The sequence below is a fragment of the Protomyctophum parallelum genome (genome assembly GCF_964188405.1).
Source record: "Protomyctophum parallelum genome assembly, chromosome: 9".
NCBI lineage: Eukaryota > Metazoa > Chordata > Actinopteri > Myctophiformes > Myctophidae > Protomyctophum > Protomyctophum parallelum.
In genome coordinates this window covers 46,237,110-46,265,023 of record NC_139706.1, presented here as the reverse complement: position 1 = coordinate 46,265,023, position 27,914 = coordinate 46,237,110, and the positions used below count along the sequence as shown (strand labels likewise).

Below are 27,914 nucleotides of genomic sequence, written 5' to 3'. Positions count from 1 at the left end.
GTGTGTGTGTGTGTGTGTGTGTGTGTGTGTGTGTGTGTGTGTGTGTACATAGTGATTTGTGCTCTGAGCAGGACAGGAGTGATTGATCGAGCCTATGTGATGGTACATGTTAACCCTGAGGACATTAAAACACACACACACACACACACACACATGCACGCACACAAGCAGGCACGCGTGCATGCACTCACTCACGCACACACACACACACACACACACACACACACACACGCACCTCTTTTCCTCTGTGACTTTTAAACAGAATTATGCTTTTAACATAGCTGTAAATAGCTGTAATAGTCTGTGCCAACCCCCGCATTTCCCCCCACACTGTTTTAAATTTTAATCTGGAAGGGATTATGATTGGAAACTAAAGCCTTATAGCCCCTCTCCCTTCTAGCCAACCGCTCAACAGCCCCCATCAGCCCTCCAGACAGGTTTCAACCGCTCAACAGCCCCCATCAGCCCTCCAGACAGGTTTCTAGTGAGGCAGTTTACAAGCCAGACCGACCAGCAGGCAGGCAGGCAGGCAGGCAGGCAGGCAGGCAGGCAAATGGTCAAAACGATGAAAAATATATTAGGCTATAAAATCAATGTGTTTCCCAGCTTTGTTCCTGTTGTAGCCTAATGTTAGAGTTCCATCTACTGGTGGGTTAGTCTAGCCTATGTAGTACCCTGTAAAAGGGGAGATCTCAGTAAGAAAGCTGGACACAGTGTTTCCTCTCTGTCAGCAGTATGAGAATGATTTATTGTCACTTTTAGTTCAGAAATATTAACATAGTCACAATGTTTCATTGCAATACCAACTTTTCTCTGTGCAGGTTTTCAATACACAGGGGACAGCCCTCCATTCCGAAACCCCACCATTCCGAAACCCCACCATTCCGAAACCCCACCATTCCGAAAGTATTTTTCGGTGCTTAAAAAGCACCACCATTCCGAAATTCGGAACACCACCTCCACCCACGTCTAGACTCCTCCACCCACCTCTACAACCTCCACCCACCTCTACAACCTCCACCCACCTCTAGACACCTCCACCCACCTCTACAACCTCCACCCCTCCACCCACCTCCACCCACCTCTACAACCTCCACCCACCTCTACAACCTCCACCCACCTCTACAACCTCCACCCACCTCTAGACACCTCCACCCACCTCTACAACCTCCACCCACCTCTAGACACCTCCACCCACCTCTACAACCTCCACCCACCTCTACAACCTCCACCCACCTCTACAACCTCCACCCACCTCTACAACCTCCACCCTCCTCCACCCACCTCTAGACCCCTCCACCCACCTCTACAACCTCCACCCACCTTCACCCACCTCTAGACTCCTCCACCCACCTCTACAACCTCCACCCACCTCTACAACCTCCACCCCTCCACCCACCTTCACCCACCTCTAGACTCCTCCACCCACCTCCACCCACTTCTACAACCTCCACCCACCTCTAGGCTCCTCCACCCACCTCCACCCACCTCTACAACCTCCACCCACCTCTAGACTCCTCCACCCACCTCCACCCACCTCTACAGCCTCCACCCACCTTTAGACTCCTCCACCCACCTTTAGACCCCTCCACCCACCTTTACCCACCTCTAGACTCCTCCACCCACCTCCACCCACCTCCACCCCTCCACCCACCTCTACAACCTCCACCCCTCCACCCACCTCTAGACTCCTCCACCCACCTCCACCCACCTCTACAACCTCCACCCACCTCTAGGCTCCTCCACCCACCTCTAGACTCCTCCACCCACCTCCACCCACCTCTACAACCTCCACCCACCACTAGACTCCTCCACCCACCTCTACAACCTCCACCCACCTCTAGGCTCCTCCACCCACCTCTAGACTCCTCCACCCACCTCTACAACCTCCACCCACCTCTAGACTCCTCCACCCACCTCCACCCACCTCTACAGCCTCCACCCACCTTTAGACTCCTCCACCCACCTCCACCCACCTCTACAACCTCCACCCACCTCTAGACTCCTCCACCCACCTCTACAACCTCCACCCACCTCTAGACTCCTCCACCCACCTCCACCCACCTCTACAGCCTCCACCCACCTTTAGACTCCTCCACCCACCTCCACCCACCTCTACAACCTCCACCCACCTCTAGGCTCCTCCACCCACCACCACACCTCCACCCACCTCCACCCACCTCTAGACTCCTCCACCCACCTCTAGACTCCTCCACCCACCTCTACAACCTCCACCCACCTCTACAACCTCCACCCACCTCCACCCACCTCTAGACACATCCACCCACCTCTAGACTCCTCCACCCACCTCCACCCACCTCTAGACTCCTCCACCCACCTCTACAACCTCCACCAATAAGGCCAAACTTTATTCGAACAAATATTGATAGTATATGAAAGCCTTTTCAAATGTGTCAGGGAGAGAGAGGGGGGAGGGAGAGGGGAGATAGAGGGGAGAGAGAAAGAGAGGAGAGAGGGGAGAGAGAAAGAGAGGAGAGAGAGAGAGAGGGAGAGAGAGAGTGAGAGAGGGGGGAGAGAGCGAGAGAGAGAGGGGAGAGCAGGGCTCGAAATTAACCTTTTTAATTGGTAGCACTGGTGCTCCCAAATTCAGAATGAAGGAGCACCAGAAAAAAATTAGGAGCACCCACCAAAATTTAACGAGCACCAATATGTAATAAATATTTTACATTCATTATTGGTATTACACTTGTAGCCTACAACAGTGGTTCCCAAACATTTTCATGTCAAGGACCCCCAAATTGACACTCATTAGCCCACGGACCCCCATTTGAAAATATATGCCAGGGACGGGGACCCCCATAAGAGAAGATTTTTATGGCTCTAACAGTGAGGCTATACCGTTCCCCATTTCTATCTCTGGGACCCCAAAGTATATTGCAAAATCAAAGTTAATTTAACTCTGAGAGTGTACAAATGTACAGGGAAATTGGTATACCCATAATATGTACACTCTCAGAGTTTCAGACCCAGGCCATAAGGGTCAATTTGGTTCCTAATATCATTTAGCTGAGGACCCTCTGTAACTCCCTCAAGGACCCCTAGGGGTCCCCGGACCCCACTTTGGGATTTTTGTTTAAGAAGAGGCAATAAACTAACCTGACGCTGCCAGATCCAAGAAGCTTGCTACACAAATTTGTTTCATGGTTACCCAATACCGCCCCCATCTGGCAGCATCAGGTTAGCAATAAACCAGTTGAAAATATTATTAAATTCTAAATACTGTCTCTGACTCTGCTATAATTTCTGGATTTGTAAATGGCTACAAAACCCTTTGTTTTATGCAGGCCTGCTTATTTATTGAAGGAAAAATAAGAATATATATATATATATATATATATATATATATATGAGAAGTTATTTTCATAACATCATTAATTTGCATGTGTAGGAAAAGTGTGTGCGTGCGTGTGTGTGTGTGTGTGTTGCCTCCACACATTCCATTCAATTGAGCCCTTTTGTTGTCTCTCACAGCTGCGGACCTTTGGTCTGATCAAATGAGGGAGAGCAGAGCCAAGCCAAGGAGATATTTCTTTAAAAAAATCATAACTCTGGACAGGAATGGACTAGGAACTTACTTTTTTTTCCCCGGAATGCCAGGGTCTATTATAAAATTAGGAAACACTGGCATTCCGAAACATGGAAGTGAACCTTCGGAATAGCGTTGTTTGGGAATGGAGGGGTGTACCCCAGTACATTACACTATCTGAACGATAGTAAATTGTGAATGTTAAAGGGATTGTGACATAAAAAAAAGGTTTTGGAATTGTTCTTATTTTTTTAGGTTTTCTAATCTCAATTGCACCCAAAAAACATGAACTTTTAACATTCAGATTTTCTGTGATCTGGGGTTTTCTGGCTCAAACAGGTGCTCTGATTTGCCGGCAGTAAGTGATGTAAGACCCTGCAAATCCCATATATGTCAATGGGATTTGCCAGAAGATGTCACTGTTTTCACTGTGTTGCCTGTTTTCATTGTAGCTCAAAAGGCTTCCAAACCCCAAAGAAAACTTCAGACCACAGAAAATCCACTGAATGTTCAAAGTTCAGGTTTTTTGGGTGTAATTGAGGTCATAAAACCTAAAAGAAAAAAGAAAAAGAAAAATAAATGAAAATGAATGTCATAAAACCTTTAACATAGTTGTATAGTGTAATGTACTGCAGTGCATAGCATGTTTTCTGTGCTGGCCTTTATCCCTTCAATTAAATAACATTTGATCAAAGCCACAAGTCAAGTTACGAAATATAAATTTTATATTCCCGTTTGCATTTAGAAAAGAGATACAAGCAAAAACAAATCAATGTACAGATACATCAGTAGGATCAGAAACAAAGTAACAGTAGTCTTGTCTGTATGACAGACACTTCATTCGACCAATGACTGGTTTGGATCATGGCTGCCCACACCCACAGATGACTGATACACTCTTTAAACGGAACAGATTAATATTGTCAAGCAAACAGCAACAAAACAACCGCACTGTGTTGAACTGAATTGAGTATCAGCTGTGTTTTAGGCAACAGACACTATTCTGTTAATATTTTCTACATCTCAACAGACAAAGTTGTAATGTCTATATAGTTTTTATAACAGTGCAAACACAAAAACAACTAGAACTGCACTCTGTCGAGTGCATACTTGCTTGCATACTTGCACTAGTAGGCCATAAATAGCCAACTAGTGCGCAAGCAGAGCGCGCAAGTCCTTTCGACCGCTGTAAACGGTCAAATCTCAGTATCTCTGTGAAGGAACGTTTGAAATGTATAATTTTTAGATGTAACTATTTGCTACCTACCTACTTTATGCATATAAACACCTAGTATTATTAAGTATGATTCAAGTTTCTATCTATATAAGTTTGGGTGAAGAGCTAGTCATACATATACACACCACGTACTCTGGTCCCAGCAGATCAGGCACAACTTGCTATTTTATTTTTACTGATTATGTATATAGTATACGTATGACTAGCTCTAAATGATGACGTAAGAGATATGGTCATTTGTGGTCGTTTGGTCCCAGCAAAGCAGGCATATACTATATAGGCATATACTATAGTATATATATAGTATATAGGCATATACTATATACGTATACATATATACTATATAGAGTGTGTAGTTGTAAGTTGATTAGCGGTATACTGTGGTTACTTTGCGCCAAAAACCGTGACAGCTGTCCCGCCATTTGATGTTTATGCAAGAAAACAGCAAATCTGTGCCTGGTTTGCTGGGACCAAACGACCACAAATGACCATATTCCTTACGTCATCATTAAGAGCTAGTCATACATATACACACCACGTACTCTGGTCCCAGCAGATCAGGCACAATTTGCTATTTTATTTTTTACTGATTATGTATATAGTATACGTATGACTAGCTCTAAATGATGACGTAAGAAATATATATATAGTATATATATAGTATATAGGCATGTACTATATACGTATACATAATACTCTATACTGTATAAAGTGTGTAGTTGTAAGTTGATTAGCGGTATACTGTGGTTACTTTGCGCCAAAAACCGTGACAGCTGTCCCGCCATTTGATGTTTATGCAAGAAAACAGCAAATCTGTGCCTGGTTTGCTGGGACCAAATGACCACAAATGACCATATTTCTTACGTCAACATTAAGAGCTAGTCATACATATACACACCACGTACTCTGGTCCCAGCAGATCAGGCACAATTTGCTATTTTATTTTTACTGATTATGTATATAGTATACGTATGACTAGCTGTAAATGATGACGTAAGAAATATATATAGTATATAGGCATATACTATATACGTATACATATATACTATATAGAGTGTGTAGTTGTAAGTTGATTAGCGGTATACTGTGGTTACTTTGTGCCAAAAACTGTGACAGCTGTCCCGCCATTTGATGTTTATGCAAGAAAACAGCAAATCTGTGCCTGGTTTGCTGGGACCAAATGACCACAAATAACCATATTTCTTACGTCATCATTAAGAGCTAGTCATACACATACACACCACGTACTCTGGTCCCAGCAGATCAGGCACAATTTGCTATTTTATTTTTTACTGATTATGTATATAGTATACGTATGACTAGCTCTAAATGATGACGTAAGAGATATGGTCATTTGTGGTCATTTGGTCCCAGCAAAACAGGCACAGATTTGATGTTTTTCTGCATAAACATCGAATGGCGGGACAGCTGTCACGGCGGAAGAGACCGGGCGAAAACATTACTTGCGCGCTCTGCTTGCGCAAGTAATTACACTGACATCAACTTTTGCACATCCCAGTTGTGTAATGGCTTAAAAACCTTTCATGACTGTAGTTTCATGACAGAACGGATCCACTTTTCACGTTTAGGTTTGTTCTACTGTATATCAATCTGGTTGCTCTAATATGTTTTAATACTCTTTGGAGAGATCTGAAATACTGATTCCTTTGGATCTATGCTAGTGTTAATGAAGTTTGGCTCAGCTGTGGTAGGCCACCATGATGTAATCATGTCAAGGCCTTCAAATGTACAAGGAATGCTCTGTGCTCGATGATGCAGGTGACTGCAGGATATAGCTTTTGTACAAGAGAAGACGACGGCACACGGTGGTGAAGCATGAGTGCTGATCTCATTAGAATTTAGTTTATTCTATTGTACAAAATTATTTAAGTACTATTTTATTCTACTTGGAAGTCTATAGAGTGCCTATAACGTCTTTTACAGTCAATTTAGCATACCTACCAAGTCAGTGGTGCTCTACAGGTTGGTCCCAAAAGTGGCTTGAAAGATGTTTGGGAGGGTCTCTAACAAAGACCTCTAATCTGGAATACTGTATTATTTAACATATTGGGTACATTTGGTACTAAACACAAAACGTGTTTTTCCTTTCAGTAATAAGAACCAGTTAAGACCATTGCTCTAGTCTGAATGTCACCGATTCGCTAGTTCGCTACTAACCCTGAGTGAGACATAAGAGGAAAATGGCCACTGTGGTAAATTGGTCCCCAGTCTGGGAACCTTCAACAGTCTGTGCATCAATAATACTGAAGGTCACCATCATCAGGTCTGGCGTTATGGTGATTCTAGATCCTCAGGCCTGGCGTTATGGTGATTCTAGATCCTCAGGCCTGGCGTTATGGTGATTCTAGATCCTCAGGCCTGGCGTTATGGTGATTCTAGATCCTCAGGCCTGGCGTTATGGTGATTCTAGATCCTCAGGCCTGGCATTATGGTGATTCTAGATCCTCAGGCCTGGCGTTATGGTGATTCTAGATCCTCAGGCCTGGCGTTATGGTGATTCTAGATCCTCAGGCCTGGCGTTATGGTGATTCTAGATCCTCAGGCCTGGCGTTATGGTGATTCTAGATCCTCAGGCCTGGCGTTATGGTGATTCTAGATCCTCAGGACTGGTGAGACATCAGAGCGATCTTCTTCAGCATCTCCTCTGACTGTAGCTGCTCTAGAGTCAGCAGAGACAGACCCAGCTGGTCCTCCTGGTCAGGGGAGGGAAAGGAGCATGTTATGCACAATAACCCATTCTGACCTGAGATCAGATTCTAAAAATGTCTGTTTGAAAATGGCAGTTTTCTGAAAAAGCTATGTTTCTATGTCAGTCGTTTTTCGATTTTTCAAAAATAGCAGACCTACAAGCTTGTAGCGCGCCACTCGGTGGCGCGCTATGAGCTTGTAGATCTGCTATTTTTCAATAGCTAAAGCATAACATGATGCTAACACCAAAATGGGTTCCCGTTCAGAATGGGATAAAGAGAAAGACAGGTATTTGAGTGTGGGGGTAATAAATATTATCTGTACATGATGAGTCTGTCATTTTGTTCTGCTGTGGGGTACTTTAATAATAATCAAAAGTTGGCCTCTTCAGAAGGAAAATGTCAGCTTTCACAGAATGGATGGGGCAATTCTTTAGTTGACAATGACAATGTTAGAGATATCCCAACTGCAACTATTTTATTCATTTTTTGAATAAAATGCAAATAAGATGTAACAAGTGTTTGCGACATGTGTGTTACATGCATGTTGTTCACGTGTAATGCTGTACGGCACCTGTCTGAAAGGCTGAGCCATCTCTCGTAGGAAGTGTTTGGAGAGCTGGACGGTCTCGTCCACGGTGAGGTTCAGACTGCCATCACTGATGTGCTCCTGGATCCACCTGGGAAGCTTCCCACGCTTGTCGGCCCTGGCATAGCGCTGTACGTCGGAGAAGAGAGAGGGATTTAAGAGAATCACTGAGCTGGGAAACAGCCCCTTCTTCACAGCTACTTATTAAAACCAAAACCAAGAAGGAATGTGTTATATTGACTGCCAAGCACGTCGTCCCATCAAATCCAACTCTTGACTGACAAGCACAATATTGCATCATATGGTCTTTTTAGTGGTTTTTACGCTAGAGCAGGGGTTCTCAACGTTTTTGGCTGGGGCCCCCGGGAATGCTTTGGCCATGTCTCGTGCCCCCCCTGCCCCACTACCCACCCCCAATATAAATTGACCGCTACAATAACCTTATTAACCCATTCTGGGCGGGAACCCCTTTTGGTGTTTTAACTAAGCATTATGTAATACTTTAGCTATTGAAAAATAGCAGATCTACGAGCTTGTAGGTCTATTTTTGAAGAATCGTGAAAATGCGGCACAAATCTTTGAATATATATATTCTTTCAGAAGACTTTTATTTTATTTATTCCGACGTCAGGTCTAAATGGGTTAGCCCATTCTGACCTGAGATCAGATTCTAAAAATGTCTATTACATCCTGACAGTTTCATTATTAACCCATTCTGACCTGAGATCAGATTCTAAAAGTGACCTACAAGCTCGTATCGCGCCACTCGGTGGCGTGATATGAGCTTGTAGATCTGCTATTTTTCAATAGCTAAAGCATAACATGATGCCAACACCAAAATGGGTGCCCGGTCAGAATGGGTTAATAGAGAAAATACAGCATAAATAACTATTGAAACCAGATATAATCATTAAGGAAAGCTTTTATGCATGTACTATGTGTATTGTGTATGTATGAAAACTCTTAATTTCCTTTTTCCAGCCATTCAGTTTAAAAAAAATAAAAAAAGGAAGAAAATAATGAAGTGAACAGAGATGTTGTAACTCTCCTTCAATGGCTCTGGCTAGAGGGCGCTCTTCACCAACGTACGAATGATACTAGGTTGCTACAACCGGAAATGAATCAGAAGTGAAAACTCTGGCCCAGGCCGTAGCGTAACGGTCTGTGCACCGGACTGGTAATCCAGTCGCAGTGTGCCGTGGGTTCGACTCCCGGACCCGACACGGCCTTTACTGCATGTCATCCCCCATCTCTCTCCCGTTTCCTGTCAGCCTACTGTCTGTCCCTTCAAAAATCAATAAAAGGCATAAGCCGCAAAAAAATATCTTAAAAAAAAAAAAAAGAAAAGTGAAAACTCTTTTTCCCAGATTGATCACACACACCTTGTCAGCGAAGATCATGAGTCCATAATCAGTCTTTCCCCGGATAAAACTCTTTTCCCAGATTGATCACACACCTTGTCAGCGAAGATCATGAGTCCGTAGTCAGTCTTCCCCCGGATAGCTCTGCCCACACACTGAGCGGCGTGGCGCATGGCATCAAAGGTCAAGAAGTCATTCTCTCTGATCTGGAACTGGTCCCTGAGGTACTCCAGACGAGCCTGAGGGAAACGCAGGGTTCATACCAGGGGGGCAGTCAGCCAGATATTTCGTGAAGCCTCATTTGAAATCGGTAGTTCATATAATGGCCTGTTGTGGCGCTGGACTGGACCCAAAAAGCCCCATAGCTCCATAGAGGCCCATGTATTTGGGCCCAACTTCACCTAGACTGTATTACCTTAATAAACATGGTCATGAATACTTTCTGCTTCCAGTCACTAGTTTAAAGTCTCATTTCTAATGTCATAATATTCTTTTTGGAAAATTATGGTCCCATTTATAAAATAAATTACCATAAAGTCGCGTATGTTCTGAGGGGCGTGGCTACCGTTACAGTCTATGATCGGGATCCCCCTCCCACTCGAGTCAAAATAAAAACCAACGGAGAAGAAGGGGGGAAGTCCCGCCTCGTTGTCTGGGCCAGCCAATGGCCAGCTGGGCCAAAACGGATCTTGAAAGATGGCGACTTACAGTGCATTAGAATGCAAGGGATTTCAGGCTTCATTTTACGTTCATGTTAGACCCGGGGAACGCTTTGTCCATATTTATTACAGTCTATGGTTCAAACACTGACACCCAGATCTCAGTGATGGATGAGAATGAGGGGAATGAACACAGAATGAGGGGAATGAACACAGGACTCTACCTTGAGAATACGGCTCTGTGTGTACACGTACGGCACTCCAAACATGATCACAGCTCGGCCAAAGTGATGCACTGTGGGGAACAAAGATCACATTTACACCTCATCTTTGATCAAAAAGTATGAATACTGACCAAGGTCTAAGGACATAAATATTATTCACCAAAGTCTATTCCTTCAGACACTTTTCCTCGGGCCACAGACAAAAGGATGGCTCCTCTGCCATTCTCACATGCCTAGAGGAGATAAAGAGAGAGACATGGCAAGCGAGAGAGACGGTGAGATAAAAAGAAACTACATTTTTAGTTGCCGTTTCTTTCCCCCAGTTTAGTCATGTTCCCCATCACTGCTGGTAACCCCTACTGTATGTCCTGGGGAAGGACATGCTTCTGACACACATGGAGTAGGTAATCCCTTTTTTCCCACATGACAGTGAGGAGTTTGGGGACAGCATAGCACATGTGGACGGCACAGTGCATGTGGAGGGAACCAGCTATGCTTCCCAGGTCCTCTCCTTACTGAACAGGTGCCCTAACCCTCTAAGACCCAGCGTTGCTTTTTAGCAACAATTTTATTTTATTTAATTACTTTTTTTTCCTTTTTTCTTTTCTGTTCTTTTTTCACCTAAACGTCATCAGTGATGTTCATTGCAATGCCATTTCAATGCCATTGGTCATGATATTTGCATATAAATACCCCCCACAGAGGCTGAAATTCACACAAATTAAAAATGTCTGGACATGTTTTATTCATTATTGTGAAAGATATCCCCCAAATGTAAAGTATTAATTTATTATATTATTATATAATTATTATATAATTATTATAAATTTTCCATCAAACTTTATTTTTTTATTTTTTTTAACATATGTTTTAGTGTCAGTCCTAGTAGTACAAAGTAGTAGTAAGGTTGAAATCTATTTTTGGCAAGTAGAAATTAATGCGGGTGTTAGAGGGCTAAGTAGCCAGTGCAGTGACGGCGAACTAGTAAGGAAGCCAAAGGCGCGTCATGTAGTGGTTCTGAGTCTGACCTCATTGTATAACTCCAGGGCCATGCTGGTCTCTGCAGCATCTGGAGTCTCAATGAAGATCAGCTTGTTCCTCTGGACATTCTCCAGGATACCCTACAAAACAAGGACATCAAAATAAAACACACGCAAAAAAAAGAGATACATGCACGATGTGTTTCAAAAGTGTTCTCCCGCACACACCTGTTCATACCAGGATGCCACAATATTCTCCATGTACATGTAGCTAGTGAAGAACGCCACGATGCCATCCGGAACGATGGCCGACATCTCCAGGAGCAGGTTACCGTAGTTGCGGATCACCGCTAGGAAAAAAGGAAAAAAAAGTCTAAGTGAAAATCTATTAAAGAGCAGAAGAAAGAACGTTTCATATGATCCAAGGTTCTAAACATACGGTGTAACATAAGATAAGAAAGTACCACTCACAAAGGGTCCTAGGCAGCACGTCAGCACCATGATATCTTTGATTGCAACAACACGTCATGTTTATTTATTAACCCATTCTGACCTGAGATCAGATTCTAAAAATGTCTATTACATCCTGACAGTTTCATTATTAACCCATTCTGACCTGAGATCAGATTCTAAAAGTGTCTTCGATTTTTCAAAAATAGCAGACCTACAAGCTCGTATCGCGCCACTCGGTGGCGCGATACGAGCTTGTAGATCTGCTATTTTTCAATAGCTAAAGCATAACATGATGCTGACACCAAAATGGGTGCCCGGTCAGAATGGGTTAATGTCAAATACAGTACATATGTCAATTTCATTGTTTCACATACTAGTGAAACAAATTATTTGGAAATTTGTTTAATTAAATATGATTATGAAGTAAGACTTTTAAATTGATTGATGATTTCTTGCTCAGGGGACAAATTGACCATTCGTGTCAGATCATAATGTCTATGTGAGACATTGGATCTGACACAATCTAAATGTCTCAATAGAAGGGCAGGGAGACAAATTACAACCACCCCAATTGTAGAAGTTATACTGTATGAACATACTTTACCATACAGATTGGACAAAATTACATTTCATTCATTAAAAAAAGGTTACATATTAGTGCCACTTTAAACTCCAGTTAGGAATCATTTCATGTGAATCGACAGCTGTACTAACCAAAGTCTTCTCTGGTCTCAAACTTGGAGCTCAAGGCCACCTGGTCATTTCCCCTGCCCACGATCTACAGAGGATGAGGAGAAGAGTAAGACAGAAAGTATGATAAAGAATGAGTTACCATTTGAGTAACCTGGAAATGTTTATTTTTTTTTCACAATCTTCTTGGCTGTGCACCATAAACTGCTGTGTGTTAGTTTGTGATTACCCACCAGAGGACAGAGACACACCCGTGCTAGGGTCATGGTGAAAGACATGATGGTGACAGGTCGGAAGTTAAGTATTTTGGGGTAAATGTCCAGAGGAGAGAGAGTCTGAGGAGAGGTTACATGAATACAATATTAGAACAGTGCAGACATTAGAGGTTACATGAATAAAATATTAGAACAGTGCAGACTAAGATCATAGTCATTTAGCTTAGCAGGCTCACATTGTATGGGGTCATGTGTGGCAACAATTCATTTAAAATACGTATTGATAAACCAATGAAATTCCAACATGCAAGTGTGCAATATCAACTAACAGGCTAGCTGCAAATATACAGTTGTGAAAATAACAGTTTTATGATAAAAAAAGGAATAGCAAGAGAATACGTAATAGTTAGCTGTGCGATAATTATTATTCAATATTGACCTAATGTCTCAAGAACAGATTCCGAGCTGCACCACTGAATCTGTAGGCAGGGGCATTCAGAAGGTGTCCGGAGAACTCTCCAGTTTGCCGACTCACCGCGGTTTAGTGCATTTTAGTTTTTACTTCACCTTCATTTAAATTGCATTGAATTGAGAGAGAGAGAGAGAGAGAGAGAGAGGATGCTGTTGTTTTAGAGTTTAAACTTTAGCATTTCTACATCTAGTGTAAACACCAAAGTACCGAAACAATGTAATTAATTAGTAAACAATATCCTGAATTGGTAGGCCTACTATCATTGGTATTAACCATAGACTGTAAAAAATATGGACAAAGCGTTCCCCGGGTCTAACATGAACGTAAAATGAAGCCTGAAATTCCTTGCATTCTAATGCACTGTAAGTCGCCATCTTTCTTGATCCGTTCTGGTCCAGCTGGCCATTGGCTGGCCCAGACAACGAGGCGGGACTTCCCCCCTTCTTCTCCGTTGGTTTTTATTTTGACTCGAGTGGGAGGAGACTCCCGATCATAGACTGTAACGGTAGCCACGCCCCTCAGAACATACGCGATGTTTTTTTTTCTTTATGGTCATTTTTTTAATTAATGGGACCATAATTTTCCAAAAAGAATATTATGACATTAGAAATGAGACTTTACACTAGTGACTGGAAGCAGGAAGTATTCATGACCATGTTTATTAAGGTAATACAGTCTAGGTGAAGTTGGGCCAAAATACATGGGCCTCTATGGAGCTATGGGGCTTTTTGGGTCCAGTCCAGCGCCACAACAGGCCATTATATGAACTACCGATTTCAAATGAGGCTTCACGAAATATCTGGCTGACTGCCCCCCTGGTATTAACATACTCAACTTTTTATCATCATACAGCTGACCATTTAATTGCACAAAATAATTGTATCACTTTGGAAATGAACTATAACAGCTGTGGGTTTGACATAAACTACACTGATGAAGACGGCATGTTAGCATAACGATGAAGACATTGATGAAGACTTTTCGCTGCGGCGAGTTGGTAAACTGGCGAGTTTCTCCGGTATCCATTCAGAAAGTGTGGGGTTATGAAAACGTAAGGCGCCCCACCGCTACCGGAAGAGGAGAGCCAACATCCGGTTATCCACATTCTATTGGGTTGCGCCCCAGAGGCAAAATCTAAGGAAAACAAACAGCAGAGGGTGCTGTTCTTTCCCTTTTTTTTTGCAGATGGGTTCCCAGATTGTTACTGACCAAATATAATTTGACCAAAGAAGAGGAGAGGGTTTCTTACTCCAGAAGTGATGATAACAGACTGGAATCGTTCAAAGACGGGCTTGATGGCGATAGAGGGGTCCATACAGCTGAGATGTACAAGGGAAAACACACTCACGTTCATTGTGAAGAAAAGACAAAAACACAGAAAGGCCACACAAAGGTGACCCGATTATATAGTACAATTCTAAGATCTATGGTTTGTTTGCAAGAGTTCAAAGATAGACAAACCAGTAAGACACCCTGAGGGTGAGGTCGTGCTAAAACAGGTCTCGCAATGCCCATACAGTCGAGTATATGGACCTTTTTTGTTTGTTTGTTTTTAACCCATTCTGACCTGAGATCAGATTCATACGAGGTTTCCACTGGACACACACACACTGGTCTGATGAACCCATTCTGACCTGAGATCGGATTCTAAAAATGTCACTCGTTCTTTGATTTTTCAAAAATAGCAGACCTACAAGCTCGTAGCGCGCCACTCGGTGGCGCGATATGAGCTTGTAGATCTGCTATTTTCCAATAGCTAAAGCACGACATGATGCTAACACCAAAATGGGTGCCCGCTCAGAATGGGTTAATTTACGTTTTCAGGCCAGGTAGGGCGTAAAATGTGTGCTAATTAGTAAGAGACTTATATATTCTTGATTCATTGCGCATAAAGTGAAATGTTTAAAACGTGTTTGTTTTCATCTTGATGATTATACATAATATAGCTAATAATATATGAAAATCTGAGACCACAAAAAAAAAAAATTATAATACAGAATTGTCGAATATCTGAAATGTATGTCAATTTAAGCACTCAATACTTGGTCGGAGCTACTTTTGAACAAATGATTTCATCAATGGGGGGCGTGGCATGGAGGTGATCAACCTGTGGCAATGTTGAGATGTTATGGAAGCCCAGGTTTCATTATTACGGAAGAAAATGAACTTTTCCACAATATTAAAATTATTTTAGAAGGATCTGTTATTAGGCCTTATTCTTTTTACTAAATCAATTACAATAGTAACAACCTCAAATATTGTATTAATGTGCCCATATTATAGACATATACATATTATAGACATAGGCCAAATTTAAAATTAAACGTGATTTTGATTTATTTTCAGTTGACGCATTTAGAGCTGAATTATTAGACGTTTTTGCAAGTGTGTTTGTCCATTTTGAGGAGTGGCGACGTTGTCAGCTTTACTTCTGACATAAGACGTTCCCGGTTGCCTTGTATTGTCTTAAATAAGGAATGGAGCAATGCAAATGTTTCTCCATGTAAAGTGTCTGTGACTGTCATGAGGAACACATGTGATCCACACATTTCAGGGATTTACACGTTGGTGAATCACACAGAGAAAATACACCCTCCTTTAGTCACTCTATTTGCTGGTTATTTACGAGCAGCTTGGTGAATCAGGCCCATTGTGTTTGAGACTCACCTGAAGTGCAGTACAGGGTTACCAATGGTAGGAGTTCTGTCCTCAAATGGCTCAATGATAATGGTGAAACCTTGAAGTGGGAAGGAGAGAGAAATGCACAGCAGTAGTCACATAAATAGCTTATTTAGCCATGTTTTTGCAAGGACGTTGCAGCCGGAGAGGCAGCATTAGCGCCTCTCCTGGTCAAATGTCACAATTAGTTCACTCGACATTCGACCAGGGGAAGCGCTAATTCTTGTCCGGGAATAAAGTTAAATTAGTTTAGCTCATTATCGGACCTTTACTTTTTGGATATGATATGCAGAAAAGGGTAAGAATGTTCCTAGTTAACTTGAAACCATGCGCCGCTTCTGAAACGTGGTGGAAGGCTAAGGCGGTGGGACCTCATCTCGGAGCTACAGAATTGAGCGACCATATGGGGCTATCAATAAAATAAAACATCAGGGTTCGAAATTAACTTTTTTTCTTGGTAGCACTGGTGCTACCAATTTAAAAATTAATGAACGGAAATGTAAGGAGCACCAAATATGTAATTGATGTATTGCATTCATAAAAACTTCATAAAATTTCATAAAATGATGAATGTAGTTAAAAATGCATGGTAGGTCTGCCAACACCATGCAGTATAGTGTCCAGACTCTCTGTCACTCATCCATCCATCTCTTCAAAGAGACTGAGGCATCAAACATCTTCAGATGAGAACACTAAGGGCCAATTCATACTCGCTGTTTCGGCGCTGTAGTGCCGAAATTATTTCGGCTCGTCAGACATTTTCAGTAGCACCGAAGAGCCGACTTTATTCAGCTCTAAAATAGGAGTATGAATCGGCCCTTACAGTCTACAGTACACTGATTCGGGCCAATCGCATATTATTTATTTATTTATTTAATTTTGGTTCACCTTCATAGCCTATTTGGATAACACACGGATCAGCCTCCTTCTCACAACAGAGCGAGACTTTTTCCTTCCTCTCCGTAGCTGGCTAGAGGCTCGGATCGTTTCTGAAGGCTTGAAATAATGTAGTTTCTTTACACAGTGAAATCAGCAGGCGCTCTGGAATGTCAGCGAGTATCGTCGCAGCGCTCAGCTACATGCTATTAGATCATCATCAAGAGATGATAAACTAGCAGAGATAGGGAGTGCAGTTGGATGACAGCGAGCGCCCGTTTTGCTACAATCGACCGTTTTCTTTTGGTCGCATCACAGCAATTACTTGCAGTGGCACCGACGCTCCCAATTATATTTTAGGCGCATTTGCGACCAACATTGGAGCAATTTGGGGCCCTGAAACATGCATACTTTTTGAGGTTATGAGATCATCTATTCTGTAAGTATGGTGGATTCATAGTGCTATTTCAATATGAAAGAATGTAATCAAAATCAAGTGTGAAACCCAATGAATGAGTATTGTGACCAGTACTGTGATCGACATTGTATGGCTACTTGACAAGGTAGACATTTTACCTGACCAGGTAGGACATTGGGTAGTATAGCTACCTGGCCATGGCAAAAGTTATTTTTAGAACTGTTCAGTGACTACTTCCGTTTCCTCAATCACCGTGTCCCCTAGGGTAGGTACCCTCACAAAAACATGCAGTAATCCTGGTCTCTAAACTGCCTCCCCCTGGCCAGCCGGGACGCCTGATGGAGGGGAAAGGAACTGGTTGGAATAACGTGCTCCTTCCACGCGCTACGTCCAACCAGGAAAACTCCCCCCTGTCAGGTGTAAAGGAGAAACTTGGACACTCAAGCATGAAGGAAGCATGAGTTAAGTCCGTTGCTCTCCCTAGGTTGGCGGAGGGTGTGTAGAGCCCAGGATCACATCACAGGATGATTGACACAGGGGTGAAAAATGGGTTACAAAATCGTGGGACAAAAAAAAAAAAAAAAATCATGGAGCACAGAAACGACAGATAAAGATGGTCGACAATATCTGAACTTATATATCATGCCCAGGTAGCTAGCTATAGAACCCAAGGTTCTTACAAAGTTCAACATCACTTTCATACCATACTTGCAATGTACTACATGCAGTCCTTACACATACATGTAGGTAAGAAAGCACTTGTGTCTACTGTCTAGTACCTTGGCTGTAGGTGCTAACCAGGGTAGCAAAGTTGGAGATGAGTGTGATAGGAGAAAAATCCGCAATATCAGCAATCTCCAGGGTCCGCAGTAAAGATCGTAACCTCTCTGCACAGAACCTGAAGACGTACAGACGAGACAAATACAAAAATGTAGTGTGCCGGAATGTAAAAGGCCTGACATGATATAATATAGCATGTGACTGTGTAAGTTGTGTTTCTTATTTTACAGATGAGGCATCAATTTCACAGTTTAACTTTATCTTTTAACCCATTCTGAACGGGAACCCATTTTGGTGTTGGTATCATGTTATGCTTTAGCTATAGAAAAATAGCAGACCTACAAGCTCATATCGCGCCACCGAGTGGCGCGATATGAGCTTGTAGGTCTGCTATTTTTTTGAAAAATCGAAGAACGACTGACATTTTTTTTAATCTGATCTCAGGTCAGAATGGGTTAATCAGACCAGTGCGTGTCCGGTGGAAACCTCGTATGAATCTGATCTCAGGTCAGAATGGGTTAAGTATCATAAAGAATTGGTAAGCACCTGTGGACTGATATAGCAGTACAACATGAAACGTATTTTATCCCCTGCCACGACATGGTAAAACGCCCATACTGACCTGAGAGGTTTGCGGTCGATGCAGACCTTTTCAAAGATGTCTTTGAGGAACTGCGGGGTGCTCTCTTGGACCACATGTTGGACCCTCAGACGGGATTTCAGGTACTCCAGAAACCGTTTCAGGAAACCTACAAAGTGCTCCGCTGTACGTATACTGCCAGGGATCGCCTCTGGTCAAGGAGAGAACAGAGAATGAAGAGATTGGAATGACAGATGATGGTTGGTTATGGAGAGAGACAACTAGAATGCTGTATTGTCAAGTCTATTAGAAAGCCCAGCAAACGTGTCTGCTCAACTATGCCATCATATACAGCACAACTCCAATCGCTAAACTTTCCCAGTGTTCATCAACGTTTGAGCACTTTATGAATAAGAATGCGTTATAAGTTATAACTCGATCATCAGGCAACAAAACTTGGGGCTGATGAGTGAGATCGAATAGTCGAAATAACCTTCAGAGTAGTAGAATATTCAATTTATTTTGATCAGTTTGGCATCCTTAGTGGTAAAACCAAACCACACCACACCAGACGATATTATACTGAAAATGTCTCAAGAATGAAATAGATAATGAAACGCAATGAAACAGATAATCGGCTCCTTGGTACCTTTGAGGACTTCGTCTGGCAGCACCGGGTTTGACATATAGACGTCCGTTTCTCTGGCAGCGTTGGCTTCCTTCAGGCCCTCCACCATTCGCCTATACTCATCCTTCAGTTTGGCTGCATCCGTCTCTTTTATCCTATCAGCGAGCAGAGGAGGCTGTTTACAACAGGGCCATGATGTTCTCTATGCTAAAGCATGGAGCGGACCATGGTGTTGCTGGATTTATTCTATTTAACCCATTCTGACCCGAGATCAGATTCATACGAGGTTTCCACTGGACACACACTGGTCTGATTAACCCATTCTGACCTGAGATCAGATTCTAAAAATGTCAGTCGTTCTTTGATTTTTCAAAAAATAGCAGACCTACAAGTTCGTAGCGCGCCACTCGGTGGCGCGCTATGAGCTTGTAGATCTGCTATTTTTCTGCTATCTGCTATTTTCACCAAAATGGGTTCCCGTTCAGATTCCCCAAATGCTCCTATTATGTACGCCCTTTAATATAACAATATATTTAGAAAATAAGACAGTGTTTTTTCCAATGGTCTAGGTGACTGGACGAAGAGCTCCCCACTGATTTCGTTTTAATCACCAACTATGGAAATTTTAAATATCTTTCTTTACAGCTCAATTACATGAGATTTACATAACGAAGCATAAAAATTAAGAGTTAATCTTCAATTCACAGATCACCATTCCAACCCACCGAAATTCAAGGTTGAAAACATGAATAGTGAACAGATCCCTGTCTTTCCTTGCTATATCTGACCAGACCTGCCCTCTTACTTGCTTATGGTAGTCTGGAGTGTCTCCACATTGGTCTGACACTTCTCTAGTGTTCGCCTCGTGATGTTCACACTCATGGAGTCAATACACACATTGTCTGGAGAAGAGGAGAGAGAATGGAAAGGTGATGGAATAGACCCAGTTAACGGTGGGAGTTGAAGAGAAGAAAAGAGCTCCTTAGAACAGAGCTCTTTTCTTATCTCAAAATCAACCGCTGACAATAACACATTTGATGGGGGCTGGATAGTAACCTGAGACCAACACATTGTTTTGTATTCAAACGACTACCGATAGTTAAAATGTATAAATGAAAGTAAACCACAGTGAAGACATCTATACTGGTATTATACCATTGGATACTAATAATTACTAATACTTTAATGCATTGCCATGTGTCCATCCTGAGACAATTCCTGGCAAGTGGCAACCTTGATGTTGATGTTGCAATTAACGATCATTAAACTGAATAAAAGTATCTTCCCTCACCTATGTTGTGAGCCTCATCAAACACCACTACCGATTTCTTGGTCAGTTCCTTGGACACCAGGTCTGCGATTTTTGGGTCCAGGAGGTAGTGGTAGCTGTAAACCACAATGTTGGAATGCAGAAGCTGCCACGAAACACACATACACAAACAAATAAATATATATATGGTACATAACATATTCTATATAAACTAGGGCCGGGACTAATTGCGATTAATTTAGATTAATTAACTACAGAAAAATTAATCGCGATTAACTACAGATAAATTAATCGCACCTTTTTTTTCACCGTGGAACGTTTCTCACTGGGCGCTTTTCTATAGTACTGAAAACTGGAAATAATAAAAAGTCACCCCATTTTGTGTTGCCTAGAACTGGAGGTCTGACAAAAAACAGTAACAATATGTAAGTACAGCTTTGTGATGTCACTGAGATGTACTTGTTACTGTTACTAATTTTCTTTCAGACCTCCAGTTCTAGGCAACACAGAATGGGGTGACTTTTTATTATTATTTCCACAACAGGTATATTAATGACAGTAAAATGTTGAAAATGAGTGGTATCCTGTAGTCACTATTCGTTGATTCACTGGGATACCAAAAAACATTAAAATTTCTCACTGTTCTCGGGTTGAATATTGATATGCGATTAAAATGTGATTAATCTAGATTAATTAATCGCAAAGCCTCTGATTAATTAGATTAATTTTTTTAATCGAGTCCCAGCTCTAATATAAACGCCATGTGTCAGTGGTGTTTGTGGCCGGCGGGACGGCCAGATTCTGAACAAATATGCCCAACAACCACCCAAATCAGCACGTCACATGCCCACAGTCACATAATGGAGGAGAAAGACGGCATAGAGCCTATTTTCAACCATGCAATAACCTGGGTACTGAAACCTGAACCCTGATTGTTATTTGCACTGACAATACATGTCGCTTCGCAAAGCGTCAATTGCTAAATGTTAAGCAATGCTTTGTCACTTCACAAATCACATCCTAGGTTATTTCTTTTACTCACCGCATGGCGTGCGATGAAATAAGGACACCAGCCTTTCTTCCTGCCATAGTCCTTCAGATCATCAAGGTTATAGATTCCAGGAGGGAGGGGTACCTGACGTCCGACTGCTTCAAAAGCCTACAACATACAAAGCACTCAATAAACTATCTAGATGATTCTCAAGTAAAGATAATATTCTCAGTTAAAAATGATCCTAACTGCATGAGCTGTCCACATTGCTTCGGGGCTTCCATTAATATAACATTCATGGCATTAATTATACAACAGCACACACACACACAAGGCACACCTGTACAATTGCTTACACTATAAGAATAGGTAAGATGTGGAATACGCTTCAGTCACTAAACATCCCTGATGCAGTCAAAAACTAAACAAACACTATTTGAAGGACCATAAACAAACACAGGTGTCTTCTTCTTACCTCATAGAACTGGCATACAGGCTTGGTGGGGGCGCTGTGGTTTTGTGCACGAATGTACGAGGCCGTCAAACTGTGGCACTTCCCATCTACCTCCTTCCCATAGCGCAGAGAACACACCTGGATACAGGCAAAGGAGCATGCCATGGGCACACTAATCAGTGGTTTTCAACCAGTGGTCCTTGAGGGGGTTCCAGGTGGTCCCCAGCAAAATGATGGAGAGTTTGTAACCAAAATGGTCCCTTATTAGTTCTTTAACTTTTGAGAGTGTAAAATGTTACGCTCTAAAGAGTTAAATCATTGTTAACCCATTCTGACCTGAGATCAGATTCATACGAGGTTTCCACTGGACACACGCTGGTCTGACGAACCCATTCTGACCTGAGATCAGATTCTAAAAATGTCAGTCGTTCTTCGATTTTTTTCAAAAATAGCAGACCTACAAGCTCGTATCGCGCCACTCGGTGGCGCGATATGAGCTTGTAGATCTGCTATTTTTAAATAGCTAAAGCATAACATGATGCTGACACCAAAATGGGTGCCCGGTCAGAATGTGTTAAACATCTGCATTACTTAATTTACAAGAAGTCTACCCAATTAGAGAATGTAGAATAATTGTTAATTTGATCATTGGTTTGCCTGTTATCTCTCCTATATGAAACATCAATACAGCATGGAATTGTGGACAAAATATGCTTTAGTTTTGGGTCTGAGTGGCTAAATGTCACGGTGGTCCTTGGCTCAAATGCAGAATAAATAATGGGCCTTGATACAAAAATGGTTGAAAACCACTGCACTTCACTAGATCCATAAGAAGCCACAGCTTTCACACACACATTTCCCAGGCCAAGATGTTGTCGTGACTACAGACACGCATACAATAGACACGCCACACACTGCTTGCTGCTCCTACCTCAGGGTTAATACAGAGGTTCTTCCTAGACGAGAGGGCCAGTGCCAGAAAGTTGTTGGCCTGTCCAGTCTCTTTAACATAATATTCCATCAGCTTCTTCAGCTCCTCCACCACCTCATCACACACAGGAGAAATGGAACAATAATTTACAACATTTGCAATGAATTGTTATTCACCATTCATTATCACAGAACCTCTGTAACGTTGAATTAACTACACACAGTGCTCAATTCTGTATAAGTGACATAATTATAATTTTTTTCAAACTGAGTGCATCCAGCTCAAATTCTCATTTACATTTGAAGGACACTTGACACTTGCTCCAATGCAGCCTGACAATACGTCACAGGTTCGAATCCCGATGATCTCTGCTGCGTGTCACTCCTCGTCTCTCTCTCCCCGTTTCTCTACACTATACAGTATGTAGGGTAATATGAATAAAGGCAGAAAAGCCAGTATATTCTGTGGGGACTGAACCTGCGGTCCTGATAATTTCATTGAATTAAATTGTCTATAACTCTTCTCTTGCCAATGTTCTCTGCCTCACTCTAGCAGCATACAGTTGTACACTAGGACCACCCAGTGACATGTTCTGACATCACTGAATGGCACAAGAACTGTGGACCATGTAGAAGTGAACGTGAATAAAGTAACAACTCACAAAGCAAATGTACAAATTCCTTGCAGTTCCTTCTATACAGAGTAGACTGTAAATAAATACACATCAGAACCATATGCACAATGCATACTTGTTATGTCGATAATGAATAATAATGGATTGCATTTTTATAGCACTTTTCTATGCACAGTTCTTATTCAAAGAGCTTTACAACGGTCCATTCACTCCATTGATTCATTCATGGGAGGTGAAACCACGAACAGTCGACGCCAGCATCCTCACTTCCCACATTCACACACCAATGGTGGAAAACCACTGGGAGCAATTAGGGGTTCAACTTCAGAGTCTTGGACACCAACTGTCTCTGGGGGAGCCCAGGATCGAACTGGGAACCTTGCGGTTACCATCCGGCTTCTCTGCCGGCCACTCTACCCCTGAGCCACTGCCGCCCAATAAGGCCCTGTTAGCAAGATAACTTGATTGCTGATGATTTTATTTCTTCTATAGAGCGTCGCAGTCCCTCCCCCTTTCAGAACAACGAGTGGCCCAGGAAATGGTTCTCCATTCATTTTCACCATAGGCGATTCCTACATTATTTATTTAAAGACGGTTACGCCGCAGACAAAGCCAACTCGGATCGTGACAAATCATGACAATGAACACAATGTTTTGGGCCGAACAAATAATTAGAAAGTAGAAAGAAACGGCAGGTTACAACACTTTTTTTGTTGTTTTTCTTCTTATAAGTTATTTGATCGGCCCAAAACATTGTGTTCATTGTCATGATTTGTCACGGCTTTGTCCGCGGCGTAACCGTCTTTAAATAAATAATTTAGGAATCGCCTATGGTGAAAATGAATGGAGAACCATTTCCTGGGCCACTCGTTGTTCTGAAAGGGGGAGGGACTGCGACGCTCTATTGCAGGGGTTGACAATATAACTGGCAAGGTGGCCCGGGTGTAGTCCGGGCCAGTAGATGTAGTCATACACTGGCCTTTTTGAGCCAGTGGAAAAAATGCCTTGAAAATTAAATAAAGAATAAAGTCTAATTTCACATGTACCCCCTGTGGTACTGTTTTGTAATGATTTCTGTGAAATCGTCTCGGTAATTACCGCTAAAGAAAAAGTGTAGGCTGGTCTGCAAGCAGTTCACAGCTCGCTCGCTCCCATGGAACGTGCTTGCTCAATGCTCACGGCTTCTGCTTGGCAGAAGACATGTTCCTCACTGTTCCGGTCATCCTCGATCATGGGTTTGTTTAATTAACATGTTCCTAAAACCCCCAGTACCTCCTAGCTCAAAGCTGGGCAAAAAACAAGACAGCAGCAAAGAAAAGAAAGTGACACCGGAGGAGTTGAGTGAGTTATTTATTTTTTTAGACCTATTGTCTTTTATTGCTATAAAATTGATGCTAAAAACAAATTCTGCATTAAAAAAAGAGCTTCTGACGAATGTCCCAGGCCCAGAGGCAGATTTCCCTTATTGAATGTCTACCCCTGAATTGACTACATGGCCATCAGTAATGATTGTACACCCATAAAGAAAGTTCTATATTCATCATGACGTGCGTCACCTCCAAGTATGTGGATGTCATGTGAATGAGGTCAGTGTTTCTCACGGTTTTATTTGTCAGCAACTCACTTTCTCAATCTCAGGAACGGTTCTTGAGCAGTAGATGAGTTTTGTCACTTCCAGGGGATAGGCCTGTCGAGAGAGAAAGATGACAGTCATTTAATTTAACACAAGTTGAACACTACACACAGCATTAAACAAAACAGAGGCACAAGACAGAAAATACAGTAAATTGCCTTGTTTTTATTTAACAATAATACAGGACAGAGAAATTATCCAACCCATTGAATGCTGCACAGGGACAGAATGGACAGAGCACTATCAGTCCTGGTAAACTTATATAGGACTCACCTTCTGGTAAGCAACGATCAGTGACAACAGAGATATCGTCTTTCCTGTGCCTGAAGGCATCTCCAGAACCCCATGTCCCTAAACATGCACATAATGAGAACTGAGACAGCAAGCAATAACACACACTCTCACTCTGTTGTGATTTTGGTTGACCAACCATGTGGTCCCTTAACCCAGCGGCTCTCACCTAGTGGTCCGGGGACCACCAGTGGTCCTTGAGGGGGTTCCAGGTGGTCCCCAGCTAAATGATGGAGAGTTGCGAACCAAATGCACCCTTATAGATCTTTGACTCTAGCGTAAATTAAACCAAACTAGACAAAGTGCCAATCGGCACAGGTCTCCACCAGGGAAGGTCAGGTTGTGGCCTCATGGTGGCGCTATAACAGGCTGTTGAGGAAGATTTGGGCCGGAGGTTCGTGTTGGAGGGATGCAGGTACAATGTTTTTCCATGTGTGCATACATAAGTTGTATACAGATCGATGCAGTTATAGCTAAAAACAGGAATTGATTTGCAGCATTTTGTTTGAAACTGAGCACTCCTGTGAATTTTGGAAGCCAATCTTAACCAATCAGGATGGAGTGTGAGAAATCTGAAAGACCGGTTTGGTTGAATGGCTCTAGAGAGACTATGTACCAATTTGCGTGATGTTTGGACAAAATCTGTAGGTGTACTGTGCAAAAACTTGTTTTGCACAAAGCGGCCTCCTGGTGGCGCTATAACAGGCCGTTGTGGAAAGTTTGGGGCAGAGGTTCATCGTTGGCATCCAGGGAGTGTGTGTGCAAAATTTGGCATCGATCGGGTTAACGGTGGCCGAGATTAGCTGCTCACGGACGGACGGACGGACGGACGGACGGACGGACACACGGACACACGGACGGACGGAGTGCAAAACATACTCTCCCCACATGCCTTCGGCCTGGTGGAGACAATGAACCCAAAGTAAAGTATTGTTAAACATCTGCATTACTTTTATTTTTTCTTTTTTTGATTTTTTTTTACTTTTATTGGTTTTTGAAGGGACAGACAGTAGGCTGACAGGAAACGGGAGAGAGATGGGGGAAGACATGCAGTAAAGGCCGTGTCGGGCTCGGGAGTCGAACCCGCGGCACACTGCGACTGGATCACCAGTCGGGTGCACAGACGGTTATACGCCACCGCCTGGGCCAACATCTGCATTACTTAAGTTAATTTACAAGAAGTCTACACGAGAAAGTAGAAGCATTTTTATTTTGATCAACTTTGGCTGTTTATATCTCTCCTATGGTACCAACATCAATACAGCATGGAAATGAACATATTCTTTAGTTTTGGGTTTTAAAGCCTAAATGTTATCAAATGGAGGTCTGGTCCGTGGCTCAAATGCAGAATAAATAATGGGCCTTGATATGAAAAGGGTTGAAAACCACTACCTTAAGAGTCTCCCTCTAAGGGTGGTGAGTGATGTAATGTTTCAGTTGAGTCGCACACATAATCATAAATAATTCACAGTCTCTCACTCTCAAACACATCTGTCTTTGGCTCTTACAAAACAAATCTCTCACACTCACTCTACCATAAATGTCACAAGGTAGGTATTCTAAACCTATATAATTATGTATAACATAAACAGTTCTCTGGACCAGTGGTTGTCGGGTCCAGCCGTACAGGGACTCTCATTCTGTAACTCTGACAGTATCCAAAATATGGTTTCCCTTTGGAAACTGTCAGAGTTAAGAGGAGTCCTAGCCCCTCTCGGAACCCTCCATAAAGCTTTTCTGAAATTTGGATGTCACTTTATGTAGGGTTCCTGTGCGTATCTATATTTTCGTATGGGAATGTTGTAACAATGTTATCATGTCATGATAATCATCATGGCAGTCATGTTCCAGGGCTAGAGGCTATCTGGGTCGTCAAAAATGTCAGAAACTTCAGTAGCATTGGGTTCTGCTTGTAGGGCTAGAGGAGTCCCTGAATATATAAAGCTTTGGGAACTACTGCTCTGTCTGGACAATTACCTTGGCATCCAGGGTCCTTTTGAGCTCCAGCATGTATGAATACTGCTCTGGATAGATGTACTCGTACGGAAAGTATACCAGGAGACCGTCGATGTTTATCCTACAATCGAACAGAACGTTAGAATTACATTTTATTTTAGAAATTGTAATATATAAACATTACGGTATATGATCATTTTTAATAAAATGCGTTGGATGGTCCAGGATGGATGTGTCAAGGCTAACAGACTTTAGCTATATGGCTACCATTCAAATCAGGAGTGACTAAGCAGGGTCTCTTACTTCATCTTGAATCTTACAGACGATTATCTTCTAGTCCGTCAAGTTTAAATAGGTTGTTGGAATATTCACTGAAGAATAACTTGTAATAACACTACAACTCCATCACTTCTGTTCCCTTGAAGATCTGCGTCTGCGTCAACTGCCTTTTGCCAGAATTACTTCCGGGTTGCTCTTTCTGGTCACCACGAGGTACAATATCGCCCCCTAGAGTTAGGTATAGCCATAGGGCAGAACACTGGTTGCATTCTATTGTGGCAGAAGTTTGTTTTTCAACCCTTTTCATATCAAGGGGCCAAGGGCCAAGGCGGCCATTATATATTCTGCATTTGAGCCACATACCACAATTTCATTGATG

The 27,914-nt window shown here is 42.4% G+C and overlaps 1 protein-coding gene and 1 long non-coding RNA gene across 2 annotated transcripts; both read right to left on the bottom strand.

The window, feature by feature from the left end:
• Positions 1 to 4,254: 4,254 nt before the first annotated feature.
• On the bottom strand, positions 4,255 to 6,406 carry LOC310864102. The gene is made up of 2 exons (XR_014569713.1): positions 6,283 to 6,406; positions 4,255 to 4,640 (listed from the first exon to the last, which is right to left on the bottom strand). It is a non-coding gene; the product is annotated as an uncharacterized lncRNA (long non-coding RNA).
• A 964-nt stretch (positions 6,407 to 7,370) lies between these two features.
• ercc2 (excision repair cross-complementation group 2) lies at positions 7,371 to 27,674 on the bottom strand. The gene is made up of 23 exons (XM_083772666.1): positions 27,560 to 27,674; positions 27,278 to 27,377; positions 25,283 to 25,360; positions 25,001 to 25,063; positions 22,743 to 22,856; positions 21,833 to 21,949; positions 21,409 to 21,525; positions 20,388 to 20,511; positions 19,902 to 19,998; positions 19,118 to 19,251; positions 18,511 to 18,679; positions 17,888 to 18,006; positions 15,803 to 15,872; positions 14,385 to 14,454; positions 12,682 to 12,783; positions 12,473 to 12,536; positions 11,534 to 11,655; positions 11,354 to 11,446; positions 10,486 to 10,558; positions 10,326 to 10,396; positions 9,538 to 9,681; positions 8,067 to 8,210; positions 7,371 to 7,498 (listed from the first exon to the last, which is right to left on the bottom strand). Exons 1-23 carry the CDS (start codon positions 27,562 to 27,564, stop codon positions 7,406 to 7,408), a joined length of 2,283 nt encoding a protein of 760 aa, XP_083628792.1. The 5' UTR covers positions 27,565 to 27,674; the 3' UTR covers positions 7,371 to 7,405.
• Between the last annotated feature and the right edge of the window lie 240 nt (positions 27,675 to 27,914).

Excerpts from the sequence above, each read along its gene's own strand:
- ercc2 (XM_083772666.1), bottom strand. Across the intron at positions 22,857-25,000 it reads CCGTTCCTGAGATTGAGAAA|GTGGTGGAGGAGCTGAAGAA; the intron begins GTGAGTTGCTGA and ends GTGTGTGATGAG. Across the intron at positions 12,784-14,384 it reads CTGTTATCATCACTTCTGGA|ACTCTCTCTCCTCTGGACAT; the intron begins GTAAGAAACCCT and ends ACCTCTCCTCAG.